Here is a 27,304-nt window from a genome sequence, read left to right as displayed (position 1 = left end):
CCTCCCCGAGCGACAGGCCCCGGCTGCGCCCGGCCGGAGTTTGGAGGAGGGTCGGGACCGGCTCTGTGGGGAGGCGGACGGAGTGAGTCGGGGGGTGGGGTCCAGCTCTGAGGGGGCGATGGGCGGGGGGAGGTGCCCGAGGGTGGGGGGATGGGAGCGGGGGGGGTCCAGCTCTGAGCGGGGATGGGAGCGGGGGGAGGTGCCCGAGGGTGGGGGGATGGGAGCGGGGGGGGTCCAGCTCTGAGCGGGGATGGGAGCGGGGGGAGGTGCCCGAGGGTGGGGGGATGGGAGCGGGGGGGGTCCAGCTCTGAGGGGGGGAATGGGAGGGGGGGGGTCTAGCTCTGAGGGGGGGATGGGAGCGGGGGGGGGGTCTAGCTCTGAGCAGGGATGGACGGGGGGAGGTGCCCGAGGGTGGGGGGATGGGAGCGGGGGGGGTCCAGCTCTGAGCGGGGATGGGAGCGGGGGGAGGTGCCCGAGGGTGGGGGAATGGGAGCGGGGGGGGGTCCAGCTCTGAGGGGGGGAATGGGAGCGGGGGGGGGGTCTAGCTCTGAGGGGGGGATCGGAGCGGGGGGGGGTCTAGCTGAGCGGGGATGGGCGGGGGGAGGTGCCTGAGGGTGGGGGAATGGGAGGGGGAGGAAGGGGATGCTGTTGCTGGGAATGGGGTTCCAGCTGGAGCGTGTTTGAGGGGGCTCAAGCTCGGTGCGAGAGGTGGGAGGGGGTGCCGTTGCTGTGTACTTAAGGGGGGGCATTGGTGGCACGGAAGGATGGAGGTGCCCCCTGTGGGGTTTATGCCGGGGAGGGGCAGAGGCTCACGGTACGTGTGGGATTCACTGAAGGCTATGAAGTAGTGGGAATAGTACCCAGGAGTCCTGGCTCTCAGTACCCTCCTGTAACCACCATACAGAGCTCCCCCCTTTGTGCAAATGCATAGGGGTCCCAGCCCTGCAGTCTTGTGCAGGATACAATGCATGTTTGAGGTGCTGGGCTGTACTTGGAGACCAGGGACAACAGTTAAAGCAGGAAACTGGGTGCCAGGTCTCCTGGTTATATTCCCAGTGTCATCATCAACTCCCTGTGTGACCAGGAACTCTAGTTTGTACTCAGAGTAGCAGCCGTGTTAGTGAGCTGTAGCTCACGAAAGCTTATGCTCAAATAAAATGGTTAGTCTCTAAGGTGCTACAAGTCCTCCTTTTCTTTTTAGTTTGTACTCAGTTTCCCTATTTGGAAAATATGGGTAAAGAGACTTGGGAGCCTGGTGGGGTGAGTGGGGATTAATCGATGTATGTCTGAAGCACTTTGAATTCTGCTGATCAGGGGTTCTCATATAGAGATGGGCTGTGTGGAATCTCCAAATGCCCATGCAGAACGGGGGACAGCACCCTGTAAATTAGGCTTGGGTTTGGTTTAGGTTCTTCTCCACCCCCCCCTTGTGAAAGATCAAAAGGTTCTGACTTAAGTTCAAAGTTTGCTGTGCAAAATCTACTGGAGATTTCCCATGTTTGCTTGTCTATTTAGTATCTTTTAGCCTGTTCCTCCCCTTACCTTTTCCTATCTAATGAAGGCAGGTGGTGAGAGGTTTGCAGAGGAGTGTCTGGTGCATAGTGCAGCAACGGGAACTAACATCACCCTTTTAGGTGTTTGTTTCTCCTCTGAGTGTGATTTCTCCTCTGAGTGTGACGTGGGGCATGAGGGCAACACAGTGAAGACTACAAATGCTACAAAACAAAAGAAATAATCATTCCTAGTGTTGATCATCCCTCAAATCAGTTCAACAACCTCTACTGCCTGAGGAGTCGAGGAAAAACACAGCAGCCTTTCTACTACAGGTGGTACACCACTGAATTAATTATCTCCCAAATCAAATCCCGCTCCATGGTCATTCGGGCTCCCAGAGAATGGTGGGGAATGCTTGGGTAGGTGTGTTCACTGAGGGCAACGGGTGCTGCTCCTTCCCTGTATCTGCTGTTCTAGCTCTGGCGGATCATGTTATAATCTCTTGTCAGCCAGGCTGGGGATTAGTTTTCTCTCACTGCCACAGAAAGGTACTAAGGACTGCTGGTGTTTGCAGCACTTGCAGTTTAGCCGGCGGGGGTGGGTTAGAAGGAGAAGAGGAAGAGGTTAGTAGAAGTTCGATATGCATGATTGAGCAGCCAGAGCCCACTCACTGAATGCATAGAATTCCCTTTATGGCCATGAACAAAACCATCCATGTGTCATTTTGCCCTTCAAATTCCTGAATTGCCAGGTGGTGCTGAATTAAGCCTTATGTGAGAAGTAGGGAAGTATTGCTCTCCAATTTCAAAAGGGAAAACTGAGGTACCTTTTGTGGGGATGTATGTGAGGGGAAAGTGACTTGTCCAGCATGTTAGTGAGTTAGGCTGGAACTGGGCATCTGAACTGAGATCTCCTGAGTCCCATGTCTGTGTTTTAGCCACAAGATCAGTCAGGACATACAAACATGCACACAGTGCCCTACTTTTACTGGGCAATTTGAGAATCCTTATTTTTTATCCCATCTGATGCCTCTAGGCCCCCCACCCAGCTCTGTCATCACAGAGGGGTCACTAGTCACAAGTTCCTGGGGCAGAAAACTGCTGCCACTTTAATGGGCAGCACCATTTGTTATCTCCTTCCACTTGGCAGCAGATGGCCCCAGACCCAGCAGCTGGGGAAAGCCCCCTGAGCATTTCCAGCCATCGAATTTCCTTATTCATCTGAATTGTGAATCTTTTTTTTCCTAACAACTTTGCCCTAAAGTTCCAAATGCTCCTTAGTCATTCTGTATTTACTTAGCAAACGCTCTGCAATCTAGAAGGGAATAGCTTCACCCTCTGCTGAAAATGCAGCCACTTCTGTGGTGGAGCATAACAGTTGTTCAGCTGCTCGGTCCCTATGCACACAAACAAAACAAGTGTCTATATAATGTCTTTATGGTATTAGCATTTCAAAAGCTGGGCAGGATAGCTGCAAACGGAACTCTAGTTCCTCCCTAAATGCAAAGACAGGACTGTGAATAGCTGTACAAGGAAGTTGTAGAGCAGATACTGGCAGTGTTATCCTGCCTGCCCCACAACTGTCGGTTGTGTGTTAGACAAATAAGTGATCTGGCAGGTGCAAAAGTTAGGCATAAAGAGGTAGTAGTCCTAAATTGATTTAAGTGAGTAATACCCTGAAGTTGAAACTTTAAAATAGGGGGTCAATTTATCTGACCGCTTGGGTCCTGTAAGAACTTGGCCTCCTGCATTTTTTGTTTGTTGCTCTTTAGAATAGTTTGAATGAGTTAGTTATGGTAGGCCTGGCGATAGTAAGACAGGCATTCAGTGCTGAGTCTGAGTCTGTCTGAGCAGGAGGTCTCAGCTGGGTCCCAAGATCCCCAAACAGTGTGGTGCTAAATGGCTGTTTAGCACCAGTAAGTGAAGAACCATGTCCCAGGAAACTAGGATTTAAAATGGGCAAAGAAGGCTAGGTAAGTTCGGTTTCTGTGTGAGTGATAGACACAGTGAGACAGGAAGCAAAGAGCTGGAGGTGAAACTAGTAAGCATAAGGAAGAGGAGGAGACAGGGAAGGGAGGAAGTAGGGGAAAGATCGATGTGGGCACAGAATAGGGTATAAGGAGGATCCTGAGTGAGCTGGGCAGCTAGGGGGAGAACATGGATGTAGAGAAATTCTGCAGCATGAGCTGAATCCTCTCTTGGGGAATGCTGTTAGGAGCTGTGGGTTCTGGGCTGGGTGAGGGGGATGGTGGGTGGTAGTTCTGGAGGCATCTTTCTGCCCTGGGTGGTGCTGGGATCCATTGGACTGAGCAGGTTCCTGACATGGAGTAATCACTGACAGGCTTGGCTGAGTTCCTCTGCCATTACACCCTCTGAGGAACGCCCAGTAGCCGGTTTCTCTGCTCTGAATCAGCCTGCCAGGGTGCGCTCCACCCTCATTCCAGAACAGAGACGTTGGAGGCTCCCGGTCTGGAAGACTCCCGCCAAGGCTGCCCCTTCCTCCTCCATGTACTTGCTTCAGAGGTCAGGGCATTCCTAGCCAGCAGCACCAGGATCCTCAATCCTGCTGAGCCCCTCTGGAATCCCACTTCCCCTGGGAGTATCCTTGGAGTGTAAGGGTCAGTATGCATGTCCTGGCAGCAAGGAAAGCTCTGTGGGCCTGACATAGATTTTTCTTTGTCTGGGAGGCAATTGGGCTGGCATTTCCCTGTGGTTTGCTCTCTGCAGTACTCTGTCGTCTCTGCTCGCCAGCAGGGCCTGGGGGTTTTACTTTGTTTCCAGGTGGCAACTATGCTGATTTTTATTTTTTATTTTTAAATCATTACTCGGGGTCAGGCCCAGTGGGTGTTTTCTGCCTCCCCAGCAGCTCAGCCCTGAGGAGCAGGACTCTGGGGTTTATACTTTTCATTCTCTGCCCATACCCCACACGCACTGCAGCACTAGGAATCATGTGAACAGCCCAACACCACTGGAGGGGCTTTGGTATCAGAAATGCTGCTTCCCCTGTGTTGGCTAGTGGAATGGAGATGCAGGGCCACTGCTAAGCCATGAGATCACTTGATGCTTACTCATTAGACAGCTTTGTACTGAATGTGTTTTCAAAGCAGGCTAGAAATACCTATGGCTGCTTCTCTCTCCATAACTTAGAGCTGTGCATGGGGGTCTGGCAGGAGCTGCCACTTGACTGCTGGCTTCCAGCAGGAGAGCACTGGTCTGGGGCTGTACAGTAGGACTTGGGGGAGGTAGGCAAGGGGCAGGGAGCTTCCAAAGCTGTCACTCCTCTTTTTACATTATTCTGGTTAATTTTAAAAGTGGCTAAAGCCGTGCAGATGAAACAGGCCTTGTCACGCCACAAGTGTGACTCCCCTACCTTTCAGGCTCCCTGATCTGGGGCTGGATTGGAGCTGATGCCCTAGAGGAGGAATGCTGCGTGTCCCATTCCCTGACACCCTGTCAGCCAGTACTCCTAGGTTTTTGTTGTTGATTCCAGTGCCGATTTCCTACCATCTTTCCCCTTTGCTTCCTACAGGTCTCTCCTGTGGGTGACTGAAACTCCCTGCTGTCTGGCCACTCCACCCTCATGCCGCTCGGACTAGGCCGCCGGAAGAAGGCCCCTCCGCTGGTAGAGAATGAGGAGGCTGAACCCATTCGTGGCAGCTTGGGTGGGGTGGAGGTGGGCAGTGGTGGCAGTGTGGCAGCCCTGCAGCCTGGCCTGCCGCCGCCTCCTGCCAGCCTCCGCCCTCGACTGGTGTTCCACACTCAGCTGGCCCATGGCAGCCCCACTGGCAGGATCGAGGGCTTCACCAATGTCAAGGAGCTGTACAGCAAAATTGCAGAAGCTTTCAAGATCCCACCAGCTGAGGTAGGTGCTGAGCACCCAGGCTGCAGGGTGGGGAGCTCAAAGAGGATGCCCTGCAGCCTGGCAGTGTCTAGCCAGTCAGTGGGGTGGGCCCTCTGCGTTGGTGCCTTCTCTGGCTTCGTGGGCCAGCACCCTGTGTCAGGCTGTGCTGTGCCCTTGGCTTTTTGCAGGTCAGTGACTCTGGGCTCAGTGGTTACATGCACTCTGAGGTCTATGCCCAATTGGGTTGAGCCCAGGGGGGCTGGTGCTAGAATCCTGACATAACCTTGGGGATATGGGGCCTTCCCAGCAGAGATGCTGAGTGGGCAGTGGGGGAAGCTGTGGTCCCCAGAGTTCCTCACTCTGTATCTCTCTTCCCGCCTCCCAGGTGATGTTCTGCACCTTAAACACCCACAAAGTGGACATGGACAAGCTGTTGGGTGGCCAGATCGGTCTGGAGGACTTCATCTTTGCACACACGAAGGGCCAGAGGAAGGAGGTGGAGGTCTTCAAGTCCGAGGAGGCCCTGGGTCTGACCATCACTGACAATGGAGCCGGCTATGCGTTCATTAAGGTACAGATGACTGACCTCTGCTCACACCATCCTAGTGCCCAGGAGGCCCTGTCACTGGCTGATTGGACTGTGAGTGGGGTGCATAGTCTGAGAGGAGGGGTGCTCCTCCCAGACGCACACTATGGTGTCTTGCCTTGCTCCTTCCCTTCCTATCTGTCTCTCCATCCCCAGAGAGCTGCAGTGTGAGCCCCTGAGCACCAGCGATGCTGTGGGTCTTTCTGGGAGAATAGAAACCTCAGCAGCAAATCTGATCACATGGAGCTCCTAGTCCCAGAGACTCTGAGCCATGTGAACAGTCATACTGGACCAGACCACTGGTCCATCTAGCCCAGTATCCTGTCTTCCAACTGTGGCTGGTGCCAGATGCTTCAGAGAAATACCTTCAGAGGGAACAAACAGAATGGGGCAATTTCAAGTGATCCATCCCATCGTCCAGTCCCAGCTTATGGCAGTCAGAGATTTAGGGACACCCAGAGCATGGGGTTGCATTCCTGACCATCTTGGCTAATAGCTATAGATGGACCTATCCTCTATGAACTGATCTAGTTCTTTTTTTGAACCCTGTATAGTTTTGGCTTTCACAGCATCCACTGACAACGAGTTCCACAGGTTGACTGTGTGTTAACTTTGTTTTAAACAAGTTGCCTGTTAATTTCATTGAGTGACACCTAGTTCTTGTGTTATGAGAAGAACTAAATAACACTTCCCAATTCACTTTCTCCACTGGTCATGATTTTATAGACCTCTGTCATATCCTCCCTTAGTCGTCTCTTTTCTGAACAGTCCCAGTCTTTTTAATCTCTCCTCATATGAAAGCTCGCTATCCCCCTAAATAATTTTTGTTGCCCTTCTCTGTACCTTTCCCAATTCTAATATATCTTCTTCGAGATAGGGCAACCAGAAATGCACCCAGTATTCAAGGTGTGGACATACTGTGGATTTATATAGTTGCATTATGTTATTTCCTGTCTTATTTTCTGTCCCTTTCCTAATGGCTCCTAACATTCTTTTTAGCTTTTTTGACTGCCGCTGCACATTGAGCAGATGTTTTCAGAGAACTATCCACGATGACGCCAAGATCTTTCTTGCGTGGTAACGGCTAATTTAGACCCCATCATTTTGTATGTATAGTTGGAATTATGTTTTGCAATGTGCATTACTTTGCATTTATCAACATTGAATTTCATCTGCCATTTTATTACCCAATCACCCAGTTTTGTGAGATCCCTTTGTAACTCTTTGCAATCAGCTTTGGACTTTACTCAAGATAGTTATTTTGTATCATCTGCAAATTTTGCCACCTCACTGGTCAATCCTTTTTCCAGATCATTTATGAATGTTGAACGGTACAAATCCTTAGGTAAATAGCAGGGTCCCCCTTCTCCATTGTGAAAAATGACCATTTATTTCTACCCTTTGTTTCCTATCTTTTAACCAGTTAATGATCCATGAGAGGACCTTCCCTCTTATCTCATGGCTACTTACTTTGCTTAAGAACCCTTGTCAAAGGCTTTCTAAAAGACCAACTCTACTATATCAACTGGATCACTGTGGTTCACATGCTTATTGACCGCCTCAAAGAATTCTGATAGAATGGCGAGGCATGATTTTCCTTTACAAAAGCCACGTTGACTGTTCCCTGACATATCGTGTTCATCTGTGTGTCTGATCATTCTTTTCTTTAACCCTGTTTTCGACCAGTTTGCGTGGTAGTAAAGTCAGGCTTACTGGCCTGTAATTGCTAGGATCATCGCTGAAGCTTTTTAAAAAAAATTGATGTCTCATTAGCTGTTCTCCAAATATCTGGTCCAGAGACTGATTTAAGTGGCAGGTTATATACCACAGTTAGTTAGTTCTGCCATTTCATATTTGAGTTCCTTTAGAACTCCTCGATGAATTCTATCTGGTCCTGGTGCCTTACTGCTGTTTGTTTTATTTATTTGTTCCAATAGCTCTTCTATTGACACCTCAGTCTGGAACAGGTCCTCAGATGTGTCCCCTAAAAAGAATGGTTCAGGAGTGGGAATCTCCCTGATGTTCTCTGCAGTGAAGACTGATGCAAAGAATTCATTTAGCTTCTTTGCAATGGCTTTGTCTTCTTTGACTGCTCCTTTAGCACCTTGATCGTCCAGTGGCCCGACTGATTGTTTGGCAGGCTTCCTGCTTCTGCTGTACTTAAAACAATTTTTACTGTTAGTTTTTGTGTCTTTTGCTAGTTGCTCTTCAAATTCATTTTTGGCCTGCTTAATTATACTTTTACACTTGACTTGATAGTTTTTCTTTCTGTTTTCTTCAGTAGGATTTAACTTCCAATTTTTAAAGGATGCTTTTGGCCCCTAACCGCCTCTTTTTACTCAGCTTACAGCTCTTCCTGCTTCCCGTCCCCTGCTCTGACCCAAACCTCATTTGGAGTCATTCTCTGAAGGAGCTAGGGAATCAGTGCACCCATCCCTTCCTAACCTGAGGCTGCCCCAGTCCTTTCTCCTGCCTTGTCACTTTCTCACATGCTCTGTGTCCCAGATGGTTTTCCCAGGTGCTAGGAGCTGCAGCAGTTCCCTCAGAGGCGAAGAGACCCCTTTGTGCCCCCATAGCACAGTGATAGTGACATCCCTGATCAGACTCTAAACCTCCAAGTAAATGAGAGAGGCCCAAACTAGTGGATCCGATGGAAAGAATAGAGCCCTGCCAACAGAGCAAGCTTGTGGTATTAGAGCACAAATCCTCTTTGGAATCTTACAAAAGATCCCCTGGTACTGTGGTGCATTCGCTAATTCTCAGCTAATGACCTTCCCTAAGAAGCTTCAATTCCAGAGTCTAAATCACTGCAGTGGTGCAGTATGGCTGTTAAGCAGCTACCATGTTCCACCCAATAGTTGGCTGCATTACAGCAGTGGCTGAAGTGACTCGTTTATAGAGACAGTCTCAAGTGCTCTGGGTAGAGGTACAAGGGAGCCTAATTAAATATTTTTGAGTTAATACACAAGATGTGTAGACTCTGCAGCAACTCCAGCTGGTAAAACCAGGACTGTCAATCATCATGCCTCCTGATGCCATGGTCTTTTGTCTCATGGTGCCATTTGGTTAGTGGGAGGCATTGGGTTTCTAGGCCCTTGTGAAAGGATGTATGATTCCTAGATTCCAAGGCCAGAAGGGAGCACTGTGATCTAGTCTGTCCTCCTGTAAAACACTGCCCAGAGAACTGCCCTGAAATAATCCCCAGAGCAGATCTTTTGAAGAACCGTCCAGTATTGACTTAAAAATGTTCAGTGATGGAGAATCCACCAGGATCCTTAGTAAATTGTTTCTACGGTTAAATGCCCTCACTGTTAAAAATTTAACCTTTATTTGCGGTCTGAATTTGTCTAGCTTCAACTTCCAGCTATTGGGTCATGTTAGACCTTTCACTGCTACACTGAAGAGTCCATGATCAAATTATTTGTCCACACGTAGGTAATTTACAGACTGTAATTGAGTCACCCTTTAAGTGTATCTTTGTTAAGCAAATAGATTGAGCTCCTTGAGTCTGTCGCTATAAGGCAGGTTTTCTAATCCTTGTTGCGGCCCTTCCCTGACCCCTCTCCAATTTTTCAACATCCTTCTTGAATTGTGGAGATGGACCCAGGATTCCAACGGGGGTCACACCAGTGCTAAATACAGAGGTAAAATAACCTCTCTGGTGCTCCTCAGGATTCCCTTGTTTATGCACTGCAGGATGGCATTAACCCTTTTGGCCACAATTTTGCACTGGGTGATCATGTTTGGTTAATTATCCACCTTGACCCCCAAATCTTTTCAGAGTCACTGTTTCCTAGGATAGAGTCCCCTGGTGTGTAAGTATGGCCTGCATTTTTTGTTGTTGTTCCTAGATGTATACATTGAGACACATTAAAACACACAGTGCTTGCTTGAGCCCAGTTTACCAAACAATCCAGATCACTCTGTTCTAATGACCTCTCCTCTTCGTTATTTGCCATTCCCCATTTTTTTTGTGTCCTCTGCAAACTTTGTCAGTGATGATTTTGTTTTCTTCCAGGTCACTAATAAAAACGTTAAACAATATAGGGGCAAGAACTGATCCCTGTGTGACAAACTAGGAACGCACCTGTTCGATGATGATTCCCCATTTACACTTACTTTTTGAGACCTATCAATTAGCCAGCTTTTAGTCCATTTAAAGTGTGCCATATTAATTTTGTAATTCTAGTTTTTAAATCAAAATGGCATGCGGTACCAAGTCAAATACCTTAGACATCTCAGTATATTATATCAACACTATTACCTTTATCGACCAACTTGTAATCTCATTTAAAAAACAAATCAAGATAGTTTGACAGGATCTATTTTCCATAAACCCATGTTGATTGGTATTAATTATATTGTCCTCCTTTAATTCTTTATTAAGCAAATCCCATATCAACTGCTTCATTATCATGCCTGTGATTGATGTCCGACTGACGGGCATATAACTACCCATGTCACCCTTTACCCAGTCTTCTGAAATTTTCCCAGTCTTCCAAGACCAATTGAAAATCAACATTAACAGTTCAGCGAGCTTCTCAATAGCTCTATTAAAACTCTTGGTTGCAAGTTATCTGGACCTGCTGATATTAAAATGTCCGACTTTAGTAGCTGCTGTTTTAACATTCCCCTGAGATACTAGTGCAGTGGAAAGAGTGTTAACCTAGGATATTAATACATTATTTTTTCCACAAATACAGAACATAAATATTTGTTCTCTTCTGCCTTTTCTGTTTTACTATTGATAAAAAGAAAAGGAGTACTTGTGGCACCTTAGAGACTAACCAATTTATTAAGCTCACGAAAGCTTAGGCTCAAATAAATTGGTTAGTCTCTAAGGTGCCACAAGTACTCCTTTTCTTTTTGCGAACACAGACTAACACAGCCGTTACTCTGAAACCTTTACTATTGATGATTCTCTCATTTCCATCTAGTAATAGACCAGTATTGTTAGCATTATTTTTGTTCCTAATATACTAAAAAAACCTCCTTCTTATTGTCCTTAACTCTGCTGGCGATAGATTCTCCTTGACTCTTTGCTTCCATTTTCAATTTTCTACAGTTCCTAACTTCTGACTTATATTCCCTTTCTTTTCTCCTTTCTTCCATTTGTTACATTATTTCTTTATTTTTTATAGCTGTCTTCACTTCCCCACTAAACCAGGTCATTTTGTAACCAATACAGTCTTCTTCCTCAGTTGTGGCTTTATGGCCATCGCGTAATGTTCTTAAACCCAGTCTTCCTCTCAGCTGATGTGGCTCATAATTGTTTTCAGCTTTGGGGAACTGGCCCTTCTAAAGCACCGAGTATTTATATCACTGGTCTGGATTTCATTCTGTTTGTATTTTATAAATGTGATCAAATCATGAGCCCTTGTACATAAGTCACCATTAATGTGCTAAGGAAGGACCAAGCTTGTCCTTGTGCGTGAGACTAACTACAAAGGGAAGACCCTGTGGCCTGATGGGAGCCAGGGTTCCTGGTTCTGTTCCCTGCTCTGCTGCTGACTTGCTCTGTGACCCTGGAGATGTCTCTGTGCTTCAGTCTCAATTGACTTGTCTTACGGGGTTCTGGGCAGCTTTGCTGAATACAAAGGGCTGTGCGCGCCCCTGTGCTGAACGGCAGTACAGCAGAGAAAGTGCTGCTGTTCACGCTCTCTTGTCCGAGTACATCTTGCCCTCCTGGAAGCTGCGGGGAGAAAACTGCCCCAGGACCCGCCATCTGTGCTGTGAGCCAACCAGCCTGTCTCTTGCTTGTAGAGGATCAAGGAAGGGAGCGTCATAGATCGGATCCAGGTCATCAATGTGGGCGACATGATCGAGTCCATCAACGGGCAGAGCCTCATCGGCTGCCGGCACTACGAGGTTGCCAAGATGCTCAAGGACCTGCCCAAAGGCCGCACCTTCACGCTGAAGCTTACGGAGCCCCGGAAGGCATTCGGTGAGTGAGCCCCACAGACTGCGCTGGGCAGATGAGGCGGGGTGGCCACTGGCAGGCTCAGGACAGTTGGAGCATGAGGCCTGTAACAAGTTGGTTCCACCCGACATGTGTAAAATGAACACGGTAGGTCTCAGTCCAGATCCTAGTAGGGCAGGTGTCCCTGGCTCATGGCTAAGTAACTGGCTCCCCTTGTTGGCAGCCAAAGCAGAAAGGACCAAGCACGCCACAGAGAATGAGCTCCCCCATCTCTCCAGACGGGCTCGTTCCTGTGCCGGGGGGGGGGGGGGAGGCCTGGCAGCAGGGGGTGGTATGTTTGCCATTGACCCTGCTGAGACCTTCAGCCTCCAAGGCAATTAGTCCAGCACAGAACGCACTGGGCTTTGTTTTGCACGTTCTGTCCTTCCTCCTTCAGTGAGGAGTCACATTGGGTGCTTATCTGGGAGCACCTTTCATCATAGCCCAAAGGCCCAAGCCCTGCTGGCTGTTGTGGGCACTAAGGGCCATTACCTTCTGTCCTACTCGGCCATTAAATGGGAGATGGGGAGGGGCTTTGCGTCAGGGTTTTCCAATCTTTGGGTTGCCGGAATGTTTCAGAGGGCCGCAGGGTGGCTCTGGTCCCGTGGCTCTGGCTGGGCTTGCCTCCCTCGAGCTGCTGTTGCTGCTGCAAGGTGAGCGCAAGGTGGGCTCTGCAACCTCCTTCAGGGTCACCCCAGCCAATGTGCTGGGTCACAACAGGCCCATCGACGTTTACAAATGGGTCCTGAGCCGAAAAAGGGTGAGACCTGCTGCTTGAGGGTTGAGTGAGGTGTCCTGTGGCGTGGTGGCCAGCAGGTGGCATTGTAACCTCACTGCAGCGCCTAGCCGTATGGCCTGTGCGCAGGGTTGGTTGAGAGGTGGGTCAGTTCTGTTGCTTAATTTCAGGGTAGAGCTTCACCAGCCACGTTACTGCAGGGAACCCTTCCTTGTATTGCAAGAGGGAAAAGGAGGCTTCTGCCATGCAAGGCAGATGGGATCTGGAGATTCCTGTAGCTACTGAGCCTGCACGTGGGCCTTCAGGCAGCCAGCCTGTAAAGCTGACCCCTTTCTGCTTGGACTTGGGGGTAGGTGGCCCTGCCAGGGTATCTGTGAATGACCCTCTGTGTACTCAGTGATGAGAGGAGGCTGCTCACAGGACAAGTGGGAGGGGCTGACTCTGCCTTGCAGATCTGCACCCTCTTTCTCTTCACTCCCTCCGCACTCCCCCCCCGCCCCCCATCTCTATGGTGGCCTGAGGAAAGAAGTCTGTACTCACTGTCCTAAATGTCACTAAGCAGACAGGCCTGTTTCAACCCCAGCAGCTGGCAAGGTGAAGGCTCTCTCCCTACTTATCCCTCAAAGCACAGGGCTTTGAGTGAAGCCTGAGGGAAAGCTAGGTCCCCAGGATGGTGCTGAAGGCCAAGGGGAGACAACTTGATTCCAGGCTGGACTGTTCCAGCCCCTGTGTGTGTTATCCAGTGCTGGCCTTGTCAGTGGCTCCCAAACGTACCCCAGGGATGGGGATTCCAGCCCTGTCAGCTCTGTTCCGGGCAGACTCCCTCTGATCACAGTGCGACCTCACCCTCTGTCTGTGCCGCCTTCTCCGAGAGTCCTTGAATCCGGATTCCTCGGCTGTTGGTAGCACCTTCAGACTGAGGCTCTCCAGGTGCTCTTCAAATGCTGCACAAAGCCCCGGGCTGGGTCATTGTTGCTACCCTCACGTTGCCCCAGATCACACCGAGGCAGTGTGGAAGTAGAACCCAGGAGTCCTGGTTTGCCAACCTTAACCACTAGGCGGCGCTCCCTCCCTGAGCAAGGGATAGAACCCAGGAGTCCTAGCTCCCAGTCACATCACTTTCCCTGCTGCTGGTGTCTCAGTTCATTCATCCACGAGGTCAGCCTGCCACTACGAATTCCTTCCTCCTTGAGTGACTCACTCTGATCTGGGAAGGAAGATCATTTTCCTCTTTATTTCCTCCTTGGCTTATACTTCTCAGCCCACACACACGTCCCTGGTTTCTGGAATCTGGCAACTTTCTTCTCCCCTCCTTCCACCGGGTACCAGCTGCATCTGTTCATCTCTGGCACTTCGGGAGCCCTCACGCCAGCATCCGTGCCCCTGCTCATTCCCTGCAGTTCCTTCCATGCTAATTAGTGACAGCTCCGTGGTACCGGCTGTGCCCGTGAACGTTAGGCTCCTCTGCTCGGCTGTGCTGGAGAGAGACCGGGTGCCGATGCTCGCTGGCTCTGCTTTGGCGAAGCAAATGTGAGAAAGCTAAGCTCAGTCCTGCCAGCCCTGTGCTCTGCTGCCTGGATCCACAACTCACTGGCGGTTCAATCCAGCCTCATCACCTGCCCTGCCTTCCAGTGCGCACGGGACCCTCTGGACGAGGCATGAGGGAAGAAAAGCTCCATGCTGTTCTCTCAGAATGCCGGCAGCTAGAGCGCAGGGAGAGCGCCGTTAGCTGCCAAGAGTAGACTGGCTTTTCACCTCTAGAGCTGCCAGAGGGAGACATAACTTGGGAGGACCGGGGCAGATCTGATAGCATCCAGCAGAGGGCAGCAGTGGGTGCACCCCAACATGGGTGTTACAACCTGTTTGCAGGTCATGCTTGATTCTAGGAGAGGGCGGGGATGTTCTGCGTTCCATCAGCCTGGCCTGAGGGACCGTGCGGCGTCCGTTACAGGTCTTTCTCCCGGAGGTGGCCTCCTGGGTGCACCCTTCTACCCCTGCTGTGTCCCCCTTACTGCTCTTGGCAGCTCTTTTCTGCTGCAGGGCCCTGGCCCAGCTCGCGGGCTCTTGCTGAGGACCCAGATCACCAGCTCCTTGCACAAACGCACAAGCAGCCTCTTGTCCTCTGATCGAAGCAGGGAGGTGGGGAACTGGTTCATCCTATGCTGGCCCTGTTCAGTTCCCACCTCCTGTTGAAACCCACTGGAGAGGCATCCGTCCGCTGGGCTGTGTGCCAGCCCTGGATCACAGGACTGGAGGGAACGCTGTGAGAGCTGCTGATAGGGAAAGTGCTGGCCTCTGGGGAAGAGCTCGAGGCCAGCTCACTTCATTTGTTCCCCTCTATGGGAAACCTGGAGCAGCCTCTTCTTTTAACCTCTCTCGCTGGCTATTTCTAGCTCGCCGGACTAAATGGCTGTTATCCCCCATTGAGAGTGCTCAGGACCTTCCCCGTGATCTGGGCAGGGGCCAGCCCCCTGCCCCGGCTGGGGAGACGCTGATCACAGAATTCTCTCAATGCTCTTGAGTGAGACTAACATACAGGCAGCATGGTTGTGCCCACACCCCTCCATCCTCTTTGCAGCACCTCCTACCTTCTCCCTGCACATATCCCTGCCGCTACCCTCAGCCCCCCCCACACACACACACAGACCCCCTGCTTCTCCAGCCCTGGGCTTCCCCCCACATACAGCCTTGCAGGTCCCCCTCAGCCCCCACCCACAGACCCCCTGCTTCTCCAGCCCTGCAGGTGCACCTCAACATCCTCACACAGCTCTGCCAGTACCCCTTGACCCAGCCCCCCTGCTTCTCCAGCCCTGGCCCCCTCCCCCCACAGCTCTGCCAATGCCCTTGCTATTCCAGTCTTGCACTTATTAGACTATGTTGGTCATGTGACCTTCTGCGGCTCCTCTGGTCTCCACGCTTTGCCAGCGCCGGAGTCTTGGTGCAGACATGCCCTGCTCTCCCCTCCCATGCAGGCCCTGTGCCCTGTCCTGCCCGCTGCTGTGCTGTGGCATGACTGGAAAGGCTGTTCTTTCTCTTGGCTGTGAGCTCTAGGGCAGAGGCCAGAACCCCAGCCTCCCCATGTGAGGCAAACTACTCCTCCCTCTCTGAAAGGAGCCAAGCTTTCCTGGAAAGGCAGGGGAGTGTCTCTGCATTCCCAGTTTAACACAGCCACCCCCTCCCAGCTTTGGGGGAAGTGGGGGGATGACAGGAAGCCTCAAATACCAGTGCCAGGAACACCTGGAGCTCCATCCCCACTACGAGCCAAGCCCATGTTCCCGTTAGCAGAGGCAGAACAACTGGGCTTCTGTGCTGGGGCCAGGCTGGTCTTGTTCAGTGCTGTTCCCTGCCCTGTGAGGGCTCTAGCAGGGGGGCTGAGGCAGGCTGACCTGGGGGCCAGTGACCCCTCTTCCCATGGCTTCTGGATCAGTGATTCTCTCTGTATGTTGGGGGGGAATAGGTGCAGGGGTGAAAGTGGGCCAGTACGGTGTACCGGTAAGAAGTGGCCGCCGGTACCAGCCCATACGCAGCCCATGTTAAAGCGCTGAATAGATGGAGCGTGGGGTATGAACAGCGCCCGCCTATGATAGCCCCAAAAGGGAAAAATCCTCCCTGTCTTTTGGCCCAGAACAATCTCAAACCAAGATCTATTGACACAGTGCAGCCAAGAGGATCTGAGCACCATCATTGCCAGGAGGTGTTGGAGATGGATTGGGCATGTGCTTCGGACAGAAACTGATTCCATCACCAGAGTAGCAATAAGATGGACACCTGAAGGCAAGCGTAAAGGAGGCCGCCCGAAAACAACCTGGCGAAGAGCTGCGGAAGCCGAGCTGAAAAACCTGGGGCAGAGCTGGGGAACCACTGAAAGACTTGCCAGAAGCAGGCAGGAGTGGAGGAGCTTGGTCACTGCCATACGCGCCCGAGGCAGAATAGGAACGTGGTGGTGATGATGATGATGGCCCCTCCCTGTCACCCTGTCCTCCGGGTGTACAGTAGCCAGGCGTCCCAGGGGTCTTAATGGCATTCAGCATCCACCCAGCAGAACAGGGGCTGCTCGGTGCCCGGGGCTGCAGGGACAGTGGCTGTGTGGGCACCCAAGGGGTTATGCCGGCTCTGGGCCAATCGCTTTTTACATCATCTCTGGCCCTAGTGTAGATGGGGGCCGGAGGTCTCTTGGTTTGTGATCTCCTAGGAGTCTGCCTGCACGGCCCACACTTGGCCGGGGCACAGAGCAGCCTGCGCGGCAGTGTCTGGCGCCGTCCTTTCCCCACAGGTGGTGGGTTGGCTCTCAGGGCTTTGGCCTGGCGTCTGTGCATGAGGCACACACGCGGCAGGGTGGGGTGCCGGCCCGGCACGCCATCCTCTGATTGCGGCTCCAGCCCGGACACGTTGATGTGGCTGGAGGATATTTGAGTCTGAGTCCAGGGCCTTTCCCTCTCCCGTAGCCCATACTGTGCTAACCACACTGGGCGTGGGCGGGGTGTCATGGCTCCTCCAGCCCAGCCGCTGCCAGGCTGTGGTGGCCGCTGCTGCTCCAAGGAGTTCTCCGTGGAACGTGGGAAGGGAAGCAGCGTTTTCCATAAGAGACAGACGCTAGTGTGTGCTTGGAGGGGCAGGGAGCAGCTGCTAGGGCCAGCGCCAGAGAGCTGGGGAACAGGTGCATGAGGACTGTAAATAACCAAGCAGTGCATGCCCCCATGAAACTCCTGTACCCCAATGCACCAGGCAGAGCAGTTCTAGCTGCCTTACAAACAGTCGGGGGAACCCGTACCCTCTCGTGTCCCTGGTGCTAAGGCATCCACGCCCCATGCTGCAGGGCCACGGGATCCGCTCTTGGAGGCAGAGTCCTAGGAGGAGTTGCATATGGCCTCTAGGCTGTACCTCGCCTTCCTGAGAGACTTGTGACCCTTGGACACGTCCACAGTGTCTGCTTCCCTCCTCTCAGAAATCACCCCAAAACCCCAAAGGGGGTTCTAGCTCTCATGTGACCCAGGCAGTGACTGCTGACTGACTCTGCTGACAGCCTGAGACTATGGCTAACCGGGTGCAGGCAAGTGCTCACTCCTCAGTCCAGTCTCCCGGTGGTGTCGTCTGCAACTGCCATTCTGTCTCAGCTCCAACTTTCTGTGGTGGAGGCAGGGTGGGAATTGGGAGCTGGGGCAGGGGGAAGAAGAGGGAGAGAAGCCGAGAGCGGAGGATGGGGACAGGAGAGAAGCACAGGGCAGAGAGCAGTGGCCTAAAGAGCGGAGCATTTATTGCCATGTTCGGTGAGAAAGCACTGAATATACAATCCCCAACAGTGCAGTTGCCACAGAGGCCAGACCGTCCCCGTCTCTCCCAGAGGGAAATCTGTAGATCAAGGGAAGAAGTGACTTCAAAATGAACGCCCTGGGCCAGAACTGAACGTGGCATTCTGTCTTCCACACCGAATGAGCGATACATCAGCCCCTAGAGCAGGGGTGCATCTGCCTCAGTTTGCTCCCCTCGCTTGGCATGGGAGGGTGAATAACCAGCTCCCCCGCCCCTTGCGTCCTGGCAGCATAGCACCCACAGAGTCGTCTGGGCTCCAATCTGCTGCAGAAATTTTTTTTTTTAAACGGGGCATGGGGGAGGGGCAAACCAAAGTCTCTTGCGGGGGGGTTTCTTCACAGCCACAGCTGTCGAGCCTACCCGATAGCAAGGACATCTGCCGGAGTCTGCAGGCAGCCTGAGGCGGGAGCTCGTTCGTCGCAGACGTTTATCGAGGACGCTAACAGTTACCAGTCTCGCTGCTGCTCGCTTTGGCAGACTCATCGGGCTGTCCTCCTCCCGGGCCGTGGGCCATAGCAGCAGAGAACTGGGTAGCGGGAGCCAGCCTTTGCTGAAGTTTGGACTGAGGAGTTCAGGCCTTCCCCTGCTCCGCATTTAATGTCCTCTCTGCCCCTGCGCGAAGGGCGTGGGGAGGTGGAAAAGTGGCAAAGCACCAGCTGCCTCCAAAAGCTTTGCCCGGGCAGGTCACGAGGAGTGTGAGGGCAGCATGACATAGAATTTAATGCAGAAATAAATAGGGGCTCCTACAGCGGTGTGTACAGCCTGCTGTATTGGGCTGGGGCAGTGAGGTGGGGGGAGCCATGTTGCTGCACGTGTCCCCATCTTCCTTTTCCCCAAGCTGCCATCCCTCGCCCTCTGGCTCAGCACATCCAGGGCCTCTCATCCCGTTTGTGAAGGACAAACGGCAAGTGAAGCAGCCTCTGAAGAGCCTAGGACGAGAAGGGACCTCCTGCACCGTGCGAGTGGAGCCCCTCTTGGACAATTCTTGTCCCGCGCCTGCCCCAGCATCCATGCTCCACACACAGGATCTCTGCTCCCATGGCCAGCACCCCGGCTGCATGGCATTTGCCCTCCGCCTCCAGACAGCTCTAACAAGCAAGAAAGCGGGGGCCCTCAGACCCCCCCCGCACTTGGGGGCACCTCTTTGGCACAGCAGCTGGGCTTTGGGAATGTCATTGAGGGGCAGAGAGGAGACCATGGCTAGCAGGAAGCAATGGATCCAGGGGGCTGGTAGGAAAAGGAGCACAGCCGACTACTCTCCCGTGCCCCTTCTGGCAGGGACTGAGCAACACACAGCCCGGTGCCTAGGCATTTATACCATATTCCTGCTGCCATCTGTGTCCAGCGTGGGCGTTTTAGGGAATGGGCTCAGGGGACCCCTCCCCTGTATGTCAGAAGCAGGAAAGTGGCTGATCTGATGACATCTTCCCAGATTATTTTTACTTCGTGGGACTGTGGGAAACATCAGTGGGGCTGGATCTCCCCAGCACGCAGTAAAGACTGGCTGGAGAGGCGCATCACAGGCTGTTAACCCTTTGGCAGCCTGCAGGTCCCCTCGGCCCTGGCAGCTGCTGTTCTAACTGGCCTGAATAGAGAGTCTCTTTTAGAAACACAACAGCTGGGTTGGTTGCCCCATGAGGGTTTTAATAGGATGATGCTGAAGCAGCTCGGTCCCTTGTGGGGAGAGGAAACGGAGTGACCAGTGCCGTGTATCAGCTCAGGGGGACAGGGCTGTCCGGGGGCAATGTTGGCTGCTCCGGAAGTGCATTGGAACAGAGGTCCCTGCAGGCGTGGGAGCTGCTGCAGGATGCACCACGGCTTCCCTGGGGATTCCAGGCTGCCCAAGGGCAGGAAGAAACCGATCACATACTGGAGGAAAGAAGAGCTTGTGGGATCCCACACTGCTGCTGGCAAGAACTAGACCCACCCAGGAGACAGAAAGGCCTGGAGTGGAAGGCCTGGGGGTTCCATGAGGCTTGCACTGTGGCTTCTTGTCCCCATGCCTCAGTTTCCTATCTGTGAAGCAGGGATCCCAGCCCCCTGCGAAGCAAGAGCACATCCCTCTGCTGTGGAGTATGGAGACCTGACCCTCCACAGGCTGCGCTGCCTTGTCAAACGGTTGGTTCTCGCACTGCGCCCATTGCCTTGCCGTGACTGCCAGGGGTCCCTTCTCTCCCCCACCCCCGCGCATCCCTGGTCCCACAGGCTGATCTCAGTGTGCCTCTGCCATCCCGTGTTGTCAAACTGACGCAGTTGAGTCTTGTGGGTCCGAGCCCCACTCTGTGGGACCCAGCAGGGCAGATGGGGGGAGGGGAAGGCAGTTCTGCAGCTTCCTGGGGTGGATGTTACTGCGAACAGCCTGAATCCCAACCTGCAGCATCTTCTCCAAGGCCCTGGCCATCCCGGCCTTGGGCTCCCCTCCACCAGCTCCGCTTGTGCCCCTCAATCCCAGTCCCCAGCTGTCCCGGCCCTGGGCTCCCCACACTCTGAGTTGGGACTGAGGCATCAGCACAATGCACACTACCCCAACCCTGGCGGCCTCCCAAGCACACCCTGCCTGTTGTGCCCAGGTGGTGGTGTCTGATACCTGGCCCCACTTCCTGCTGGAGGGTGGCTGCCCATTTGGCTGCACCGGTGCCTCGGGCTGGGCTAGGATTCTGGGCTGCGAGGCCAGCGTGCTGACTGCCCCCTACCCCCCCACCACCTCCGGCGTGGTCTCATGGGGTCGTCTCCTTGCTGTGTTTCAGATATGATCAGCCAGCGGGCTGCAGGAGGCAAGCACAACAGTAGCTCCCAACTGGGCACTGGCAGAGGGACCCTACGGCTGCGGGCCAAGGGGCCTGCCACCGTGGAGGAGCAGGTAGGTATCAGCCCCTGGGAGCTTCCCCTGACAGCCCTTTGGAGCCTTTCAGTGTTCGCTTGGGCCCTGCCCTCTGCCCAGAGGGAACTGCGGGTGGGGAGCCAGAGCAGAATGAGAGGGGAGCTGAGGTCCCAGCTGTCCCAAGAGCGGGGAGGGGACAGGTCCTCCATGTGGGGCTGCTCCCCCTACTACAATCCTTGCACTGCACCTGCTTCCCAGTCTTCTCCCACAGCCCTGTCGATGCCCCTCAGTCCTGACCTGCAGCCCCCTGCTGTCCCAACCCTGGGCTCCCCCACAGCCCTGCCGATGTCCCTCAATCCCGACACGTAGCCCACTGCTATCCCAGCCCTGGCCCCCAACACCCACACCCCTCTGCCCAAGAATGGGCGGGGTTGGAAGAGGCTTTAGAGGGCCCCTCTTTTCCCATGGGTTCTGGGTTGGGGGGGAGCTATATTTTTGCCTCGGTCTCCTGCTCAGCAGCTCTCCTGCCCCCCCAGCTGTCTGCGTTTGAGGAGAGGGCTATTGAGAAGGTGGACGACCTGCTGGAGAGCTACATGGGCATCCGCGACACAGAGCTGGGTGAGTCTCCTGCCAAGCAGCCCCCAAGTCACCCTGGGGCTGGGTGCCCAAAGCATCGGGGTGTTGGGGAAAGGGCTGCGTCACGGTCCGCCGGTATGGGAACCCTTCCTGGGCAGCTTGGGAGAGGCCCAGGCTGGAGTAGCTAGTAGCACCCCCCACAGCCAGTGCTCCTCCCCTGCTCCCTCCAGCGCCCCTGCCTGGAGGGGCTGGGTCTGGAGGAGCTGGACACTCCCCAGCAGTTAAGAGCCAGCTCTGCTGTTAGTGGCCCAGAGGCCTGCATCCCTCCTGTGCAGCACTGAGTGTGAGGAGAGACGTCTCCCCTCTCTGAGAGGTGAGCAGGGCTCTCCCGGGGGCACAGAGCAGCATTTCGGGGGTTACTGTGGAAGTGGCAGTGACAGCAGGCTTGTCAGTGTGTTCTGGGAAGCTGGGCTGGGCACAGGGAGAGCTAATCACCCCTGCAGGCTCTGCAGGCTGGTGGCTCGCAAGGCTCCCAGCTGCCGTGCCTCCTCGGCCGCTCCTGTCAGCCAGGGCTGCGGGCAAGAGCAGCGCGTTGGCGCAGGGGGTCTAGCGCTCCTGGCAAGGGCGTGGCAGTGCTCTCGGGATGCACGCAGCGTTGGCACTGTTGGTGTCAGTGGTGGGATAGCACTAGGGCTGGCATGTCCTGCCACAGGTAACGTTGTGGCAGTGACTGCTCCTCGTTACCCTCCCTCCCCCGTCTCTGCTCTCTGTAGCTGCCACCATGGTAGAGCTGGGGAAGGACAAGCAGAACCCCGACGAGTTCGCTGAGGCGCTGGATGAGCGGCTGGGTGACTTTGCCTTCCCCGACGAGTTCGTCTTTGACGTGTGGGGCGCCATCGGGGATGCCAAGGTTGGGCGCTACTAGGACTCTGCTGTGCCCACGCTGGATCTGCTGTGCCCTTGGGCTGGGCGAGGGAGGGCTGGGCCGCTGCCCTCGTGTGGACCAGGGGGTAGGGGATACACCACGGGCCCGGCTCCAGCACCGCTCTGGCAAACTCTCCAGCTCCGGCTCCTCGCCCCTCCCCTCCACCCAGGGCCGTGTGTGCACCTCACTGTAGGCAGCCCTTCCTGGCGCCGCACGGGAGTCGGGCTCAAAGCCTCACTCTTCTCCTCTCCTTCCCCCCGCCCCCCGCCCCCCGCAGTACTAGTGTAGTGGAGGGGACAGCTGCTGGGCGTTAGGGAGCAAGAAGCTGAGCCATTGTGTGCCCCTGGGGAAGGCTGCAGGGATGGGCAGGCCCTTGGGGGTGCTCCCTCCCTGGTCCTGGGGGGCAGCAGGGGAGTGAGGGGGCCCCTTTTTGGGCCCCTTTTCTCTTCTGGGTGCTGGTCAGGAGATGGACAGGATTCCCAGCTCCCGCACTGCTCCCTGGGGCGGAGCAGGGTGTGTGTCCGGGCAGGTGCAGGGCCTGGCACCCCATCCCCTTTTCAGTCAGCAGGGTAACCCGGCCACTGCCGGGGAGTCCCTTGGCGCAGCCTCCCGCCGGGCAATAACCCCGGTGCCTTTAAACTAACCCAGGTGCCTGTGTTCCATGTGTGGGTGTTTGTGAGCAGAGTGGCCCCCCCCCACCTATAGGGTATACCCACCCCGCTGCCTGTCAGCACTGATCTAACCACTAACGGGAGCGAGGCTGCTCCGGGCGGGCTGCGCATGGCAGAGGGCCCGCACCAGCCTGCCCACTCCTCCCCAAGGGCATTCTCAGCTCACTCCAGCTCCCTGCCATGCTGATCTGTTGGTACTGTGCTGCCCTGTCCCTTCACGTGCTTTAATCCTTCCTCCTCCCGAGGCTGGCGGGGGCAGGCAGCGTGGGGGGCTGTGGACCGGCTCCTCGGGTGGTTCTGCAGCCCCGAGCAAGGTTGAGATCCCTAGTTCCCCTCAAAGGCAGTGTGAGACTGGGAGTTGCTGTCAACTTGAGGGGGGGTGGCTAGCTCCCCTCCCCTCCTCCTGCTCCCCTGTTACCCTCCCTGCCCCACCCAGGGGAAGGGAATCAACAGCCTGCAGTGCGCCCTGCTGGCAGAGACCTGGCTGGGGTAGCTGGAAGCTCCCGCCCCCTGCTGGCAGAAGCTGTCTGGTGTGTTCAGGCTCTGTCCCAGCTGAGCCCCATCACCCTGAGACCCCTCCTCCGTTTACCTGCTGCCAGAAAGGCTTCTTTGTGGGGCAGTGGGGCCATGCCCCACCTCCCACAGTGGAATAGCCCCAGGATCGGTCCTGCTTCTTGGGACTGCTCCCCCCCCTTCAGGGAGGGTGGGCCGGGGGGAAGGTCCCCGCTCCACCTCCAGCCCCACCTGGTGCAGCAGCATTCTTCAGGAGCCGCTCAGGAATGACTGAGCGTCTCTTGTCATGCATCTGTTCCTGAGGCTGGAGCCCTGCGCTCCCCTAGCTGTGCGGTTCACACCCCACATTCAAAGCAGCTGGTCTCTGCTGGCTTGCAGGCAGAGGGTGAGTGTGATGGGGCGTGTCCCTTAGCTCTCAGACAGCCAGGCAGCGCCCACCCCCTACTGCTGCCCCTGGAGCATCGCAGCCGTGCGGGGTGGTCAGAGGGTTAAATCCACCTGCCTCCTGCTAAAAACCACACTGAGCAATCAGGCCAGGCAACAGCCCTGTGCCAGTCAGGGGCCTGTTCTGTTCACAGCTCCCCAGCCCACCTTTCCTTCCCACCCATCTACCCTCCTCTCCATTCTCGGGGGCGGGGGGAGAAGAGTTTGAATTGTCTCCCCACCGGAGCAGGTGCACCAAACCCTTCAGCTTGTATACGTCACTGGGTCTTGTGGTGGGTTTCCCAGCTGATCTAGGCTCCCTCCTCTGGCTCAGTCAAGGTCCCTTGCCTGCTTCATGCTGCTCTGACTTCCTGTGTAAAGAGATTATCCCTGCCCCCCTATTCAGGGGTGGGGGGGTGCCCTCATCCCCCTTTCCCTCCATGGCTCCAGCACTGGCCCTAATGTCCCATCCGTAACCCAGGCAGGTGGATTAATGATCTCTCCTAGCGTTTACGCTCTGTGATGATTAATTGCCCCTGGAGCCCGTTGTGGGGTTTCGCTCACCACTCTGAGCCTGTCATAACACTGTCCCTCCCAACCCCCTCCGCAGTGCCCCATGTGTGGATGCGCCTAACACCTCCCTCTCACACCTTACTCTGAGTGAATCCCCCACTGCACGCATGGGGGGTGGGGGGGGTGAGCTGACACACACAATGCTGAATGGCTGGGGTCCCCTTGGGCTGGCTTGGAGTTTTTCAAGATCCTTCTCTAAAAGAAGGCCCACGGTTGAGTGGCTGGATCAGGACTCCTGGATTCTGTCTCTGTCTCTGGAAGTTGGGGGGGGCCCCTACGGATTAGACTGGGGCATTTGAGCCCAGGACTCCTGGTTCTGTTCTCAGACCTGCCTCCACCTCTCATCCTTGGGCATGTCCCTCCTCTCTCTGTCTTGTCTTATCCATTCACTCTGGATCGGACTGACCTACCTCGCAGGGCGGGTGTGAGGACACGCAATGTTTGTAAAACTCTACGTGCTGCAATATTTATATCCCGTCCCGGGCTGCAGGCTGGGAGCCCCAGAATTGCTCCCTGCCCCCCAGCTTCTTCAGTCACTCTCCAGCCCTCAGGCACCTACCGTATCCACGACACTAAGCCCAGCACTGGTGCTTGGGCCTGGGCCCCGGCTCAGAGGGGAGTGTGCAAAGCACGGGACTTGGAGGGGATGGTTCCATTGCAAGGGGCTCCAGGCCCCCAGGGTGGGGAGTGACCCCCTGCTGAGCAGGACGTGGTCAGGGTCTGGAGTCCCAGAGAGCAAGGCCCCTGCGCCCCCACTCATGCTGTGATGGAAGTGAGCTGTGACCTCTCTGCTGAACCCCAGTCCCTTGGGAGCTGCTGCAGACCCCCCCCCCCCCACCTCCTCCCAGGGCCTATTTTTGTATTTTACCTGTAAAGCATCTTTAACATAAAAATATATCGACTCTAGCCAACCAGCTGCATGTCTGCGGGGGCAGGGAGTGCGTCAGGCATGGGCCGTGCCTGGGGCAGTCGGGAACTTGCCTACAGCTGCAGGGCAGGGGTGGGCGCTGGGGAGCCTGGTCGAGCTGTGGGGCTGGGCAGTGGGTACAACAGGAGGCAGTACCAAAGCCCTGCCCCCCCACTAGCAGCTCCCTCTGCAAGGGTCCGATCAGAGCATCCTTCCCAGGGGGCAGCACTGGAGGAAAGAACAGGCACGCCTAGCTCAGCCATCACACACACACCCCTGCCTGAGGCTCCAAGACGAGGCCCCGCTGGAGGTTCCTGCCCCCTCAATGCCTGTCTCCCCACCCTGCCCCGATGCTGGGTCCTGCTCAGTGCAATAGAGCAGACCCCGAGCTGCCTCGCCCCGGAGCCTGCACTCAGTGCCAGTTGTATGGCTGTCCTGGGCCTGGCTTTCTGGGGTTGGGGGTGGACATGTATCCCTTCAGCGGCTGCCCTGCTGCCCTCTGCGACTTCCGCCTTCCCTGGAGTCAGAGGGCAGGCTAACAGGGAGACCAAGGGGATGGGAGACACCAGGGGCGATGCTTCAGCAGGGGGCATTCTCCCCACAGCGTGCTGACCCCAGGGCGGCGCTAGGGGATGCTGTGCTGCAGGGAGGGTGGGGCTCAGCAGGGGGCGCTCTCCCCTGGCAGTCAGTGCTGACCCTAGGGGGCGCTGTGCTGCAGGGAGAGGGGGGCTCAGCAGGGGGCGCTCTCCCCTGGCAGTCAGTGCTGACCCCAGGGCAGCGCTAGGGGACGCTGTGCTGCAGGGAGGGGGGGCTCAGCAGGGGGGTGCTCCCCTGGCAGTCAGTGCTGACCCTAGGGTGGCGCTAGGGGGCGCTGTGCTGCAGGGAGAGGGGGGCTCAGCAGGGGGTGCTCTCCCCTGGCAGTCAGTGCTGACCCCAGGGCGGCGCTAGGGGACGCTGTGCTGCAGGGAGGGGGGGCTCAGCAGGGGGGTGCTCCCCTGGCAGTCAGTGCTGACCCCAGGGCGGCGCTAGGGGGCGCTGTGCTGCAGGGAGGGTGAGGCTCAGCAGGGGGCGCTCTGCCCTGGTAGTCGGTGCTGACCCCAGCGTGGTGCTAGGGGGCGCTGTGCTGCAGGGACGGGGGGGGGCTGAGCAAGGGGGGCTCTCCCCTGGCAGTCAGTGCTGACCCCACGGCGGTGCTGTAGTTCTGGCTTTAAGATGAGGGGTAGAGCCAGAGCCGTGCCCACTGGTGGTAAAATGATCCCCCAGCGTGTTCCCACCAAGCCGGAGGGTGAGTCCTGCTGCCCTGGCTCAGCTCCGTCTGGGCTAATTCTCTTTTAACCCCCGTCCCACAGCTTCAGCTGGAGTCGCAAGGCTCTGGCCCTGCTGTCAAAGACCTCTGTGGGCCCCTTTGCCCTGCCTGGCGTGGGGCTGCTGACCATATAAACACCTAAACCTCAGCCAGGGTCAGGGGCACGAGGCCAGCTGCAGCCTGTCCTGGGGTTCCTGCCCCAGACACAGAGCCGGGCTGCAGCCCCCTCGCCAAGGAGATGGGCAAGCACGGGAAGGGAGCCCTGGCTCTGGGGCTTGGAGCTGCCAGCATTTCGCTGCCACCGGCTGCCCCTTCCCCAGCTCCAGTGCCCCTTCCTTTGCCTGCCTCAGCCCCTTAGGTGCCTGGTGTCGACCTGGCAAGACCCCACCCCCACCCCCAGGCTGTTCTCCATGAGTTTCACTCTTCCCAGAAGGTGACCCCAGGACTTGGGACACGGACTTCATGTCCCAGGCCAGAATGCGTCACTGGTTCCAGTCCAGCCAGGATGGCCTGGGCTCGACACTGCTGCCGGTGGACATGGGGCTCAGCCAGGTTCCTCCTGGACAGGCATCTGCACCGGTGGCTGCCCCCACTCTGGGCTCAACAGGGGGTGCTCCCCTCATTAGGCTGGGATCGTAGGTGCTGGAAATCTGGCTTTAAGTGG

At 55.4% G+C, this 27,304-nt stretch overlaps 1 protein-coding gene across 2 annotated transcripts; it reads left to right on the top strand.

Annotated features, from left to right (window-relative positions):
* Positions 1-25,333, top strand: GIPC1 (GIPC PDZ domain containing family member 1). 2 transcript variants are annotated; one of them, XM_077838687.1, is made up of 8 exons: positions 20-82; positions 1,635-1,826; positions 5,023-5,355; positions 5,720-5,905; positions 11,684-11,864; positions 20,673-20,785; positions 21,283-21,364; positions 22,096-25,333. In XM_077838687.1, exons 3-8 carry the CDS (start codon positions 5,074-5,076, stop codon positions 22,245-22,247), a joined length of 996 nt encoding a protein of 331 aa, XP_077694813.1. In that variant the 5' UTR covers positions 20-82; positions 1,635-1,826; positions 5,023-5,073; the 3' UTR covers positions 22,248-25,333. The 2 variants fall into 2 exon arrangements, with proteins under 2 accessions (XP_077694812.1, XP_077694813.1); XM_077838686.1 differs by lacking the exon at positions 1,635-1,826 and having other exon boundaries at positions 1-82.
* The last annotated feature ends 1,971 nt before the right edge of the window (positions 25,334-27,304 follow it).

The sequence above is a fragment of the Eretmochelys imbricata genome, chromosome 20 (assembly GCF_965152235.1).
Source record: "Eretmochelys imbricata isolate rEreImb1 chromosome 20, rEreImb1.hap1, whole genome shotgun sequence".
Lineage (NCBI taxonomy): Eukaryota > Metazoa > Chordata > Testudines > Cheloniidae > Eretmochelys > Eretmochelys imbricata.
Note: the sequence above shows the minus strand (reverse complement) of the source record. Positions and strands in the feature narration are given on the sequence as shown.

Excerpts from the sequence above, each read along its gene's own strand:
- GIPC1 (XM_077838686.1), top strand. The coding sequence starts at position 5,074 with ATGCCGCTCGGACTAGGCCGCCGGAAGAAGGCCCCTCCGCTGGTAGAG. Across the intron at positions 5,356-5,719 it reads TCAAGATCCCACCAGCTGAG|GTGATGTTCTGCACCTTAAA; the intron begins GTAGGTGCTGAG and ends CCCGCCTCCCAG. Across the intron at positions 21,365-22,095 it reads CATCCGCGACACAGAGCTGG|CTGCCACCATGGTAGAGCTG; the intron begins GTGAGTCTCCTG and ends TGCTCTCTGTAG.